Source organism: Condylostylus longicornis, unplaced genomic scaffold, assembly GCF_029603195.1.
Source record: "Condylostylus longicornis isolate FDR11 unplaced genomic scaffold, ASM2960319v2 ptg000017l, whole genome shotgun sequence".
NCBI classification, from domain to species: Eukaryota; Metazoa; Arthropoda; class Insecta; order Diptera; family Dolichopodidae; genus Condylostylus; species Condylostylus longicornis.
In genome coordinates, this window is record NW_026577986.1 from 3,354,260 (window position 1) to 3,367,831 (window position 13,572).

Here is a 13,572-nt window from a genome sequence, read left to right on the forward strand (position 1 = left end):
CAATTCCACTATCATCGTTTTTCTTTTTTTTTTGCTCAATTCCTTTGTTATTATAAAAACGAATAAAAACTATAGCTATTTTTCAAAGTAAATTCATTTAAATATTTTTTAAATATTTTTCTTTAACAATTTCATTATAGTTTGAACGCTGAACAAAAGAGGTACACCGTTACTGTGTGAATAAAATAAAATGATATTTTTAAATGGAGCAGCACTTTTGCTGGTAAGTTCGGCATTATTCATTATAAATAGAAAAAAAAATTAATTTGAAATATTTGTTATTTTCATTGTTTTTATTTAATTTTAGCTCAACGTGTTATTAGTTAGCGCTTTGCATGAGCCTGGACGTGGTATACCATCATTTGTAAGATCAGCAGTTGAAAGTGTATCAAAAGAAGAATCAGAAGATAATGGAGAATTTAATTTTAAAAATTTGGCAAAGTTTTCCATCAAACCAGAATTTGGTGATTTATTTTTACCTTTACGGAGTGCTGTCGAAACAGTACCTTCGATAGGACCAAAGGATGAAATATCAAATTTGGGAAAAAGTTTTATACGTGCAGCTGTTGAGTATATGCCACCACACAATAGTGAAGCATATAGTGCAATTGAATATGTAGCAGAGGAATCCCACCCAAATGCTGTGTATGTTGAAAATATATCACCAATTAGGAGAATATCATCATCGTCGTCATCAACTAATCAAAATATGGGTGAAAAATACGCTGCTTTTGTAATACCAACACAATATGAAAAAAATGATCCTCAACCGTATAGATATGGATCACCATATCAGCAAATTGTTGACGTTAATTCATTCCGCCAACAAGTTGAAGAATCAACATTACAGCGTTTACGAATTCGTGATAAAGATTTTAATTCAAAACCTAAAGTTTTATGTTATTTTACAAGTTGGGCTCATTATAGAGATGGTGACGGTAAATTCGCACCAGAGAATGTTGACACACAACTTTGTACAGCTCTAATTTATTCTTATGCATCTTTGGATCCAGATTCGTTATTAATTAAACAATTTGATCCCTGGGTTGATAATGATAATGATTTATATAGGAGAACAACTTCACTTGATATTCCTGTTCTCATTGCAATGGGTGGTTGGACTGATTCTACTGAAAACAAATATTCAAGATTAGCTGCAAGTGCATCTGCTAGAAAACAATTCGCCTCGAATTTAGTTCTATTTTTAAAAACTCATGGTTTTAAAGGAATTCATCTAGATTGGAATTATCCGAAATGTTGGCAGAGTGATTGCAGAAAAGGCCCCTCAAGTGATAAGCCAAATTTCTCCAAACTAATAGCTGATATCCGTTCTGAGTTTGATCGATCTGATCCCGATTTACAGTTGGGAATTGCTATTTCTGGCTATAAAGAAGTTATTTCTGAAGCATATGACTTAAAAGAATTGTCTAAAAATGTTGATTATCTAACTGTTATGACATATGATTATCATGGAGCTTGGGAATTGAAAACTGGACATGTAAGTCCTTTGTATGAAAGACCATCTGATAAGTATCCTCAATATAATGTTGATTTTACAATGCAATTATTAGTGAAGAGCGGTGCTGCACCTGAAAAGTTAATAATGGGAATTCCATTTTATGGTCAATCATATACCCTCCGAAGTGAAAGATCTACTCTTGTAGGGGAAGGAGCTGCAGCTGAAGGACCTGGAGAGCCTGGTGAATTTACTAAACAACCAGGCATGCTGGCTTATTATGAAATCTGCCAACGAATAAGAAAGAATAAATGGTTAACTGGAAGAGACCCTTCTCACAAATCTGGGCCATATGCCATGTTGAAAAATCAATGGGTGGGATATGAAGACGCTTCGTCAGTGGAAGCTAAAGCGCGCTATGCATCAAATAACGGTTTTGGAGGTGTAGCCGCTTGGACAATTGATTTAGATGATTTTAGAAATCGGTGTTGTGGTGAATCATTCCCGTTATTGAAAGCAATCAACAGAGCTTTAGGCCGTTTATCCAGTCCGCCTCCAAGTGGCACTAATTGTCAGAAACCGCAAGAACCAGTTACACCGGCCGCTCCTATAATGACAACTGTTAGTGAAAACGGCTCTCCTCCAATACATGAACATACAACATGGCCTTCATGGCATCCAACTTCAAGAAAACCAGAAACATCTACATGGTGGCCTATTTCAACATCTACAACAAGAATGCCTCAAACGGTGACAACTACTACAAAACCTCCTTCAAAGAGAACCACAATGACAACTACAAAAGTAACCAAACCACCAACAGAACATACAACCATTCCGGTTCCCTCGGTTATTATGCCTGACAATCCATTAGAAGGAAGGAAATGTGACGTTGGGGAAGTGAGACGAAATGAAAATAATTGCAATTCTTATTATCAATGCGTTTTTGGAGAGATGAGGTTGCAGTATTGCGCCGGAGGTTTGCATTTTAATGAAAACATAAGATTATGTGACTGGCCAGATTCCGCCAAATGTGAGCTTAATAAACGCGGCGAAACTCCTAAGCCAGTGGCTCCTATTAAGAGAACAACAACTAAACCAATGCCTTCAACAAGTATAATTAGAAGCACTACTACAAGAAAAATTACAACTACCTCAACGACTACGAAAATTCCTAATACAACAAAGCCTGCAAAGAGAACCACAACCAAAAAACCTTTCCCAACAACTGCAAGACCGACGTTTGGCGCTCTAACAAGTTGCGAAAATGGAATGTTCTATCCTCATAAAGAATGTGATAGTTTTTATGTTTGTGTTAATAACCGCAGAATTACACAGCAATGTGGTCCTGGTTTGCAATGGAATATTAAGGAAAGTAGTTGTGACTTAGAAGAAAACGTGAAATGTGTCTCAATTACGCTTTATAATAAACTTTTAAGAATTTCTCATCCATTATTAAAATCAAGTCCGCTTAAGGCTTTAGCAGATGATCCTTGCGATGGTAATACTTTTGTACCATACCCTGGAGATTGCAATCAATATCTTATATGTAATTGGAATAGACTGGAAGCGGCAAGTTGTTCTCCTGGTCTACATTGGAATCAAAATGCTCAAGTTTGTGATTGGCCAAAAAATGCCCATTGTTCGGAGGGTTCTGGCGGAAGTTTACCTGAGGTCGATAATGATGGACATGAAAATGATATTTCAAGTATGGTAACAACAAGAAGACCAGGATATGCTCCAAGTTTGGGAACAACAACCACTACAAGTCGCCCGACTTTTCCAAATGAAAAACCAGTATTAGACCCATTGTCTGGTTATTACAAAGTTGTGTGTTATTTCACAAATTGGGCTTGGTACCGTAAAGGAATTGGACGGTATACTCCAGATGACATAAATACAGATCTTTGCACGCATATTGTATATGGATTCGCAGTACTAGATTATTCAGAATTAACGATTCGAACTCATGATTCATGGGCTGACATTGACAATAAATTTTATGAAAGAGTAGCTGCTTTGAAAGAAAGAGGTGTAAAAGTAAGTTTAGCGTTAGGTGGCTGGAATGATTCTCAAGGTGATAAGTATAGTCGCTTAGTACGAAATCCTGCTAGTAGGGCAAGATTTGTAAGGCAGGCTACAGAATTTATTGAAAAATACGGCTTTGAAGGCTTAGATTTAGATTGGGAATATCCCGTATGTTGGCAGACTGAATGTAATAAAGGATTCCCCGATGAAAAAGAAGGATTTACTAGTTTAGTAAGAGAATTATCAGCCGTTTTCAGACCTAAGCGATTATTACTTTCAACCGCTGTGTCACCAAGCAAAAAAATCATTGATCTTGGCTACGATGTACCTGAATTAGCAAAATATTTCGACTGGATCGCCGTTATGACATATGATTATCACGGTCAATGGGATAAAAAAACCGGTCATGTTGCTCCATTATTTTATCATCCAGACGATGATTACGATTATTTCAATGCCAATTTCTCAATTAATTACTGGATAGAGAAGGGAGCCCCGTCTCGTACGATTGTTATGGGAATGCCACTTTATGGTCAATCGTTTACAATATCAGACGTCACAAATCATGGTTTGAATTCACATGCTCCAGGACCTGGACAGGCCGGAGAACATACGAGGGCTGCTGGATTTTTAGCTTATTACGAAGTAAATTATGAGATAAACTATTTTTATTTATTGTAAAATTTACATTGATTAAAATAACTCTCTTTTAGATTTGTGATCGTGTTAATTTCCGTAATTGGAATGTTGTTAGAGATGAAAAAGGGCGAATGGGCCCTTACGCATATAAAGACAATCAGTGGGTATCATATGACGATCAAGAAATTTTAAAACGTAAATCACAATTAGTTCGCGATTGGAATCTTGGAGGTGGAATGGTTTGGGCTTTGGATTTGGATGATTTCAACAATCATTGTGGCGAAGGCGTACATCCTTTGTTAACCACGATCAGAGAGATATTAAGAGATCCTCCAGGCGGTCCGGGATCTAGTAAGCATTTCCATATTAGTCCTTATTTTATTTTATTATTACTATTCTTTAAATATAGCTATTGACGTTGATTATAATAACAATAAAGAAGAGGAAGAACCTGGTTCAGAAGGAGATTATGAAGAATGTTATGATGAGCAACATGAGAGTATCCCAGATAATATTGAAACCAATATTGTGTTAGTAGAACCAACGTCAACTGGAGATTCCGAAATAATTGAAGCACCTCATGACTCAATGGATTACATCGACCCCAATATGGAAGTTGAAGAGAATGGAATTGGATCACCAGGTTCTGCATCTAGTCAATTAACCAATGATTTTAAAGTGGTTTGCTACTTCACAAATTGGGCTTGGTATAGACAAGGTGGTGGAAAGTATTTACCGGAAGATATTGACGCTGATTTGTGTACACATATAGTTTATGGTTTTGCAGTTTTAGATCGCGATTCATTGACAATAAAACCTCATGATTCTTGGGCTGACCTTGACAATAAATTTTATGAAAGAATCGTTGCTTATAAAGCTAAGGGTATTAAAGTAACAGTGGCAATTGGTGGGTGGAATGATTCAGCCGGTGACAAATATTCACGTTTGGTTAGAAATCCAAGTGCAAGAGCACGCTTTATAAGACACGTTGTTGAATTTATTGAAAAGTATGGATTCGAAGGTCTTGATCTTGATTGGGAGTACCCCGTATGCTGGCAAGTGGATTGTAAGAAAGGTTCTCCTGACGAAAAAGAAAGTTTTTCAGACTTAGTTCGTGAGTTGTCTGAAGCTTTCGTGCCCAAAGGTTTGCTTTTATCTTCAGCCGTTTCACCAAATAAAAAGGTTATTGATGCTGGTTATGATGTTCCACAACTGTCTTATTATTTCGATTGGATTGCCGTTATGACATATGATTTCCATGGTCAGTGGGATAAAAAAACTGGGCATATTGCGCCAATGTACGCAACACCAGACGATGATCCAACGTTTAATGCCAATTTTACAATCAACTATTGGATAGAACAAGGTGCTGATCGTAAAAAATTAGTGATGGGAATGCCAATGTACGGTCAATCATTCTCTTTAGCTGAAGCAAGTAATCACGGCTTAAATGCCCCTACTTATGGAGGTGGCGAGGCAGGTGAAGCAACCAGAGCTCGAGGATTTTTATCGTACTATGAAATATGTAAAAATATTCGTAATAAAAAATGGACCGTTGTTAGAGATAAGAGAGGACGTATTGGACCTTATGCTTACAAAGGAGATCAGTGGGTGTCATTTGATGATTCACCAATGATTAGGCATAAGAGTGAATTTGTAAAAGCCATGGATTTAGGTGGAGCGATGATTTGGGCTTTAGATTTAGACGATTTTAAAGATTATTGTGAATGCGAATCTTATCCTCTATTAAAAACAATTAATAGAGTTTTAAGAAATTACCCTGGTCCTGATCCTAGGTGTAGACTTGAAGAGAGAGCTGAAAGTAAGATTTATTTGTTATTAAGATACCTTAATTTAATTCAAAGTAATTTATTAAAGTTGAGTCTGATATAATGAGGACAACGACTCCAAAACCGCAAAAAACTTCAACCGTTTGGTGGTCTCCTTCATCAACGACGGGTGCTCCAACAAGAAGAACTACTCGATTAACTACCGTCTTCACAAACCGTCCTCAAACAGGAATTGATAAAGAAAATGAAGTGGATCTTGAAGAAGAAACAGTAAATCTTGATTGCGCGGGTCGAAATTTTGCTCCACATCACCGAGATTGTAACAAATTCTACACTTGCCAATTTGGTGTGTTGATAGAACAAAGGTATATAAAAACACTTTCATTCTTATACAGAATTTGACAAAGACTTACATACTTATTTTTTTGATAGATGTCCCGATGGTTTACATTGGAATGAAAACCACTGTGATTGGCCGCAAAAAGCTAATTGCATTGTTTCAGATAGAATGACCACGACACAAAAAACTACTATGAGACCAACTACACCGAAGACTGAAGCTACTACGACTAGAAAAATAACAACAACAACAAGTTCATGGAAACCTGAACAACGTCCAGGAACAACATCTAGGCCACAATCACCAGACTCAAAGCCACCGGTAGTGCAAGGAGATGAAAAGTATAAAGTTGTCTGTTACTTTACGAATTGGGCATGGTACAGACCAGGAGAAGGAAAATACAGGCCAAGTGATATAGATGAAAATCTTTGTACTCATATTGTTTATGGCTTCGCTGTTTTGAATAGTCAAACTTTAACGATTAAAACTCATGATTCGTGGGCCGATATAGATAACAAGTTCTATGAAAAGGTTGCAGAATACAAAAATCGAGGTATTCGAGTAACTTTAGCTATCGGAGGTTGGAATGATTCATTAGGTGACAAGTACAGCAGATTGGTTAGAGATCCTGAGGCTAGGGCTAGATTTATCAAACACGTTGTAGATTTTCTTGAGAAATATGGTTTTGAAGGCTTAGATTTAGATTGGGAATATCCAGTTTGCTGGCAAGTGGATTGTGACAAAGGCAAGCCTGATGAAAAACAAGCATTTGCAGCTTTTGTAAGAGAATTATCAGCTGCCTTTAAACCAAGGGGATTGTTGTTATCAGCTGCTGTTTCGCCAAGTAAAAAAGTAATTGATGCTGGGTATGATGTACCGGTTTTAGCAAAATATTTTGATTGGATTGCTGTTATGACTTACGATTTCCATGGCCATTGGGATAAAGAAACTGGGCATGTGGCTCCATTGTATTATATGCCAGGTGATAAATATGACTACTTCAATGGAAATTTCTCAATTCATTATTGGATTGAAAAAGGTGCTCCGCCACAAAAATTAGTGATGGGAATGCCATTATATGGCCAATCATTTACATTAGCACAAGGTGTTACAGAGAAAGGGTTAAATCAAAAAATAACTGGTCCTGGACAAGCTGGTCGCTATACAAGAGCAGCTGGTTTCTTGGCTTATTACGAGATTTGCGAGAAAGTCAACAGTGGCGGTTGGACGGTTGTACGCGATAATGAAGGACGTATGGGACCATATGCATATTCTGGAAATCAATGGGTGTCATATGATGACGTTGAGGATATACGAAGAAAATCTCAGTTCTTGAAACGTATGAATTTAGGTGGGGGTATGATATGGGCTTTAGATTTAGATGATTTCAGAGGACGTTGTGGCTGTGGTAAACATCCTTTATTAAGGACCCTTAATCAAGAATTAAGAGGAATATCTGGACAAAGATCAACAAATTGCACATAAAAACACAAAATTTAGAAATAAGTTTTAGATTTAAACTTCGGTTATATTTTAGATGTAAAAAGAATAAACAAAAAATGTTCTCATAATATAAATATGTAGGATATAAGCCTGGGGAAATTTTTAATTTTATTTATGAGTTTTGTTCACTGTAAATTGCATACATGAAAAAAGTAAACATTCCAAGAAAAAATATTAAAAATTGAAAATTCTTAAATCGACAGGTTTATGTGCCATGACAAAATAAATTCTAAATAAAATAAAGATAAAAAAAAGAAATTTATAAAGGATATATTTTATTTTCATTTATAATTCAAAAGGAAAAGCTATAACAATTCCCCAGTAAGGGAATATGAAAGTCGATAAAGGAAAGCAATCCACCAAAAAATATCCTTTTTTCTTTTATATGAAGGACAAGCCTTTTTTTGTTTTAAGAGTGTATAAAAAGTGATATATGTAAACTTGGAATAAAACTGTTATAATCTTTTAGTGTTCTTGTTATAATTTTGTTGTGTATGAGATTTTAGAAAATAATAAGAAAGCAAATTAAAGCAGTAAGACAGGTAGCCGTTGCTAGAATTTAAGTATTATTGTCTTGAAATATTGTCTTTTTAGAGTTCTAACAAGGGTGGTTTGATACAGCTGATTGAAGGGCACTTTAAAAATTTCCAGTTGGTTCTTCTGCCTGGAATATTATCTTGAATTCCCTTTTTGGTCGCAAAAGAAGACTGTTAAACATTGTTTCATGATGTAAAGAAAAAAGGGTTTTTTCGAATTTTTTTTCAATTATCTTAAAGATTTTCTCAACTATCGTTTCCGGATCTTTTTAGAATTCTGCGTTTTTGTAAATGTACTGCATAAAGCCATCGTTTCAATTTTGAAGTTCTTCGAAACTGCTGTTTTCCGAAATCTTTTGCTTATTTTATTTGAACAGCATTTGTTTTACTTGTTTTATGATTTTTTAGTTTTCACCTTCGTTGCTAATAGGAGGTTTTTATTGACTGCACTACTTTGTTTTAATTCTATTGCAATGGAGTTCTAAGTAGTTATATGAGACCTGAGTTGGTAGGTGGAAACTTGAACTTTACCGTATTTGACTTAATTATATTAAAATTAAATTCATATTGTGAGTTAAATCTGTACAAGCACAACTCTCTGTAGGAGCATTAAATATTCAAATTAAACATATAATTTTGATAATTACTTATAAATGTATTGAGATACTTGACAGTAAATAATAAAAATTTGCTTGACAGTAAATTCCTGTTAACGCTGATACGTTAAATATGTTTACATAAAATCTAAAATAAAAATATCTCACATATTTAGGATATCATTAGTGTTCGGAATCAGATATAAAAATTTAAGGTTAAAAATTTAATTATTTTTATCTATTTAAAGCCTTCCTAGACTAATACAATCAGCACTTTTATCAGAATTATTATTTCAAGTTTTTTACTAAATTCCAGTACTCAAATGTGAAGTACTCAATTGTATTTAAATATTTTGGTATCTACTCATCTCCTAAATATATGCAATATATTCAGTTTCTTATAAAATATAAAACATGCAGTATTGTAATTTACAAATATTTTTCTCTTAAATGTTTATTTTCTCTTTAAGTTTCATCGTTCTGTAGGTTAATGTATGTAATGTGTAACGTTTTGATAAACTTAAAAAAACTATAACAATTTTGAACCAAAGTATAAATGTAATAAAGTATATATGTATACCTTTCAACATTTCCAGCACATTTCCACAAATTCAGTTTAAAATTGCAGCCAAACGACTGTATCAAAAATGATGTCTTTAACTACAGACAATATTTTGTATGATAAAAAAAATTGTATTAGGTTTCTGTTAGCAGAGAAGGAAACTACTTTATTATTAGATGGATAAACCTTGCTCTAAAGCGACTGCAAAATTTTATATCTGCTGAGTATGCTTGTATTAATATATGCCCACTAGATTGAAATTTTATTATTATAGCAACTTGTGCAACAGAAATGCAACAAAGGTATGCATACGCAAGTCCACGTTATAGGTAATATTTAATGTATTAGTTGTAAGTTTTCTGTGTAGAAGCTATGCATTTGTTGCTCTTTTTGTGCTTCACTTGTTTGCTTAAAATAAAATTAATCTATGTATATAATTGTACATGGGTACATCTGTACTATATACTACATTTTTTATAAGTTTTTGTGTGTGTTGGTATACTCATAGTTTGTAAATAATACACATTTAAGATTCAACTAAGAACAGCTGTTATTGTTTATTTTTTTTCTTAATGTATGTGTGATAAATGTTGTTATTTTATCTGTTATACATGTAAATAACTAATAATAAGACTTTTCTCTAATATTAAGTATGATATGTCTACTACGTAAGTGTTATCGTTGTATGTTGTGCACTGTAGAAATTCAAAGCTATAAATTTAACATATAAATGAAACGTGTAATTTTATGTATTGTGTATTTATAAACTTAAAACCTTTCATTAATGTGGTCGACTAGTATAGTTTCAAGATACATATATCGCAGACAATTACATAGCAACTGTCTTTTAACATCTTTTACCCAAAGTTTTCTTTGTACGTATTATAAAATCATCAGGCCTGAATAATTAATTCCATTGATATTTTTTTTTTTTTTTTAATTTTACAATATCACCATAAAATCTTTCGTTGTCATTAAATATTTTCAAATACCGTAATATATTATTTGATTTATCGGACATACCTTATTTCTTAAACGGCAACACTACGCAAAACTCTCTTTTTAATTCTGTTTGTTTGTGTTAGTTTCCGAAAGGTGTAATGAATCTGTTATGAATTTGGCAATCCACCAAGAATGTTTTTACGTGAAAGGACTTTTTGTGTTAATTTAAAAATTTTAGTTATTAGCGCAGTTTTAAAAACTAAAAATTGTTTTATACATGTAACTTTTAATATTTATAATGCTAATGATTGCCGTATTATTAATATGATTTAAATTTTTCAAATCTTAACGTACAAAATCTTGAAAATCTTTTTTATTTTTTTTATTATAGAAATTTTTTAAATCAATAATAATTTTAAATCAATATTTACAGTCCATTAACCTCTTGTTTACTGAATTTTTCATGTATTATTTAAGCGTAATAAAGAAAAAGCATCATTGAACAGTATGTATAACATGATTTTTATTTATTTTAACAAATGCTTAAAAATGCTTCTAATCGTAATTTCCCAAAGGCCCTCTTTCGCTTGCAAGTTTCTGGTCCTATGCAGTAGCAACATACTTCTCCTTGAATGTAAGCTTTTCATTTTGTTTAATTTAAATTTTTTTTTTCAATATTATTGCACATTCTTATCAACGCTGGCCACCATTCAAATCAAGTTGATAGCAATTATCCATGGCTTGTATTTTTGCTTGAAAAGCAATTGGAAACATCCCTGTAGGTTTCAAATATAAAATCTATGGCATTAAAACAATCGCATTCGACAACTACACCGAAGTATTCATTTCATTTAATTTATTTCATAGTAGTATACATGTCAGTTAACAATAAAATTCAGTAACTCAGATTACAAATATAATACATGAAAAAGTTAAAATCATATTTTTGATATAAAAAAGCAAAATCTCGTTAATTTTAACGTATCTCCCAATATTACAACAATTTACTTTATATTTAAATATTTCTAGGTACAAATATTGATTTAATTATAAATGTAACCTCATAGTGAACAGGAAAACTTAATTTACACATTTTTACGTCATTATTTCACTTTTCTTTCTCTTATTCTTACTAGTGTATGTTTTATATTATATACATATTTACACACACCCGTAAACTAATTCTGTATAACAGATAACTTTTTTAAATAAGTAAATAAACACTGTAATATCGCAAATATTATATAAAATAACTGTTATACTACGATTATACAACTACAACAAAACTTAAATAAAGTCAATTTACTATAAAGAAAAATAATAAGAAACAAATTTATTTTTCAACTTTCATTCAACATTCAATTTCAAAAATTTTTTAATTTTCAGTTTAGAGTAAAACGGCATAGTGAAAGGTTGTATTTTGTTTGAAATTTCCGGCAAAAAAAAAAAAAAATTAAATTTTGTTGTTCTTTTTTTAATTATTTAATAATAAGAATATCGCGAATTTTGAATATTATTTGTTATACTTTATATTTTTATTGGAAAAATAATGTAAAAACAAAATTAATTTACTGTTCTACATTATTATATTATTTTTTATATGTTTATTGTTAGTGTTATATTATTATACTTATAAAATTATATTTTTATGTAATAAATAATAAATTTAGCGGTGTAAATAATATAAATCAAAAATTTATTAAAATTTTATTAAAATTCAATGAAAATAGCTATAAATTTATTTATTGTTATATTATTTTAATTTTTGTGCATTTAAATAATTCAAAATTATCACAAAATATTTTGGTGTTCTATTAAAAATTTATGCAAATAAGCAAAAAAAAAAATTTTTTATTGAAAAAATAAAAAAACTGGGGGGTGACAAACAAACGGAAGTTAAAAAAAATTTATTATAAATAATAAAATTTTTATTAATTTAAATAATAAAAAATAATTTAATTTATATTAGAAATAATTTTGAATTCAAATAAATTAAATTTGTTATAAATGTGTATGAATGTTATTTAAAAATTTATAACAAAATTATATTGATATACCTATAATAAATATTGGAACAAATGTGCTAGAAAAAATTAAGTTCAATTATTATACACATGTGCATATATGAGTTTGATAAAAAATAATAAAAATATAAAAAAAAAATAATTTTTGTGTACAAATGAGTAAATAATAAAAAGTATATAGGTGAAAATAAAATATAATTAAATTTTACAGCGAGGGTGAATATAATAATATCTTGTAGTACCTTATAAGAATAATAACGTTAAAAAAAATAATAATAAGAAAAAGAAAAGGCAAACTAAATACTTACAGTAGAACGGATGTATCTATATTGTGTTCGCGAAAGAACACATCATTTATCAGAAACAATAGCGGCAACAACAACAACAACAACAATAATAACAACAAGAATATAACAACAAAAAATATAACTAACATTCTTTGTTTTTTTCATTATTATTTTTTGGTGTTCCTATACTAAAAAAAAAAGAAGAAAAATAAAAACAATTTCTCTTTTTTTTTTTTTATTTTTTCTTCAATCATCATAGCAAAGGTGTGTGTCATGAATATTTTTTTAATATTTCTTTTTTATATTTTCTAGTGTTAAAATAATATAGAATGTAACTGTGTATGTACTTAATATTTATATACATATACACATTATATATTTGTAATAAATGTTATAACATATAATTTATAGTTAGAAATAGATAAAAAATTGTTTATATTCCAACGGTATAATAGTGGGTACATATATGCAAGTATATGTATGTATGTTGTCACATATAATATATAAATCTATGATATGAGGTTCGAGTTCATATGGCAATATAATTATAAAAATTTATAGAGACAGCAACTATAACTAAAATATGTATATAAGGTATATTTACCTAGATATCAAAAATACATGTACATTATATACGTGCATGTGAATATATACTATATATGTATGTAGTTAGATAAAATAAATAAAAATAAAGCAACGTAAAGAATAAAGCAAAGAAACGGGAAAAAATAATCTAGAAAAAAAAAAGGTTATGATTAAAAGAAAAAGTTGAAAATTCAAAAAAAAATAAAAGAAAAGAAAAAAGAATTCTCATTTTTTTAATATGTAGAAAAAGTTTGAGACAAAAAGTTATTTTTTTGGGAGAAAAA

The 13,572-nt window shown here is 31.0% G+C and overlaps 2 protein-coding genes across 2 annotated transcripts in view; both read left to right on the plus strand.

Moving 5' to 3' along the window:
• Positions 1 to 139: 139 nt before the first annotated feature.
• Positions 140 to 8,033, plus strand: LOC129606143 (probable chitinase 10). Its single transcript, XM_055516264.1, has 6 exons — positions 140 to 223; positions 308 to 4,129; positions 4,198 to 4,474; positions 4,533 to 5,945; positions 6,002 to 6,278; positions 6,346 to 8,033. Exons 1-6 carry the CDS (start codon positions 191 to 193, stop codon positions 7,736 to 7,738), a joined length of 7,215 nt encoding a protein of 2,404 aa, XP_055372239.1. The 5' UTR covers positions 140 to 190; the 3' UTR covers positions 7,739 to 8,033.
• Positions 8,034 to 12,004: 3,971 nt separating this feature from the next.
• LOC129606092 (ras-related protein Rab-30) overlaps positions 12,005 to 13,572 on the plus strand; it is a 104,219-nt gene continuing 102,651 nt past the window's right edge. The window contains exon 1 of the mRNA XM_055516196.1: positions 12,005 to 12,967. The gene's annotated coding sequence lies outside the window, so the exon portion shown is untranslated. The remainder of the gene's footprint in view (positions 12,968 to 13,572) is intronic.

Coding starts and splice junctions, on each gene's coding strand:
- LOC129606143 (XM_055516264.1), top strand. CDS start 191: ATGATATTTTTAAATGGAGCAGCACTTTTGCTG. Junction 224..307: donor ATGGAGCAGCACTTTTGCTG/GTAAGTTCGGCA, acceptor ATTTAATTTTAG/CTCAACGTGTTATTAGTTAG. Junction 6,279..6,345: donor GGTGTGTTGATAGAACAAAG/GTATATAAAAAC, acceptor TTTTTTTGATAG/ATGTCCCGATGGTTTACATT.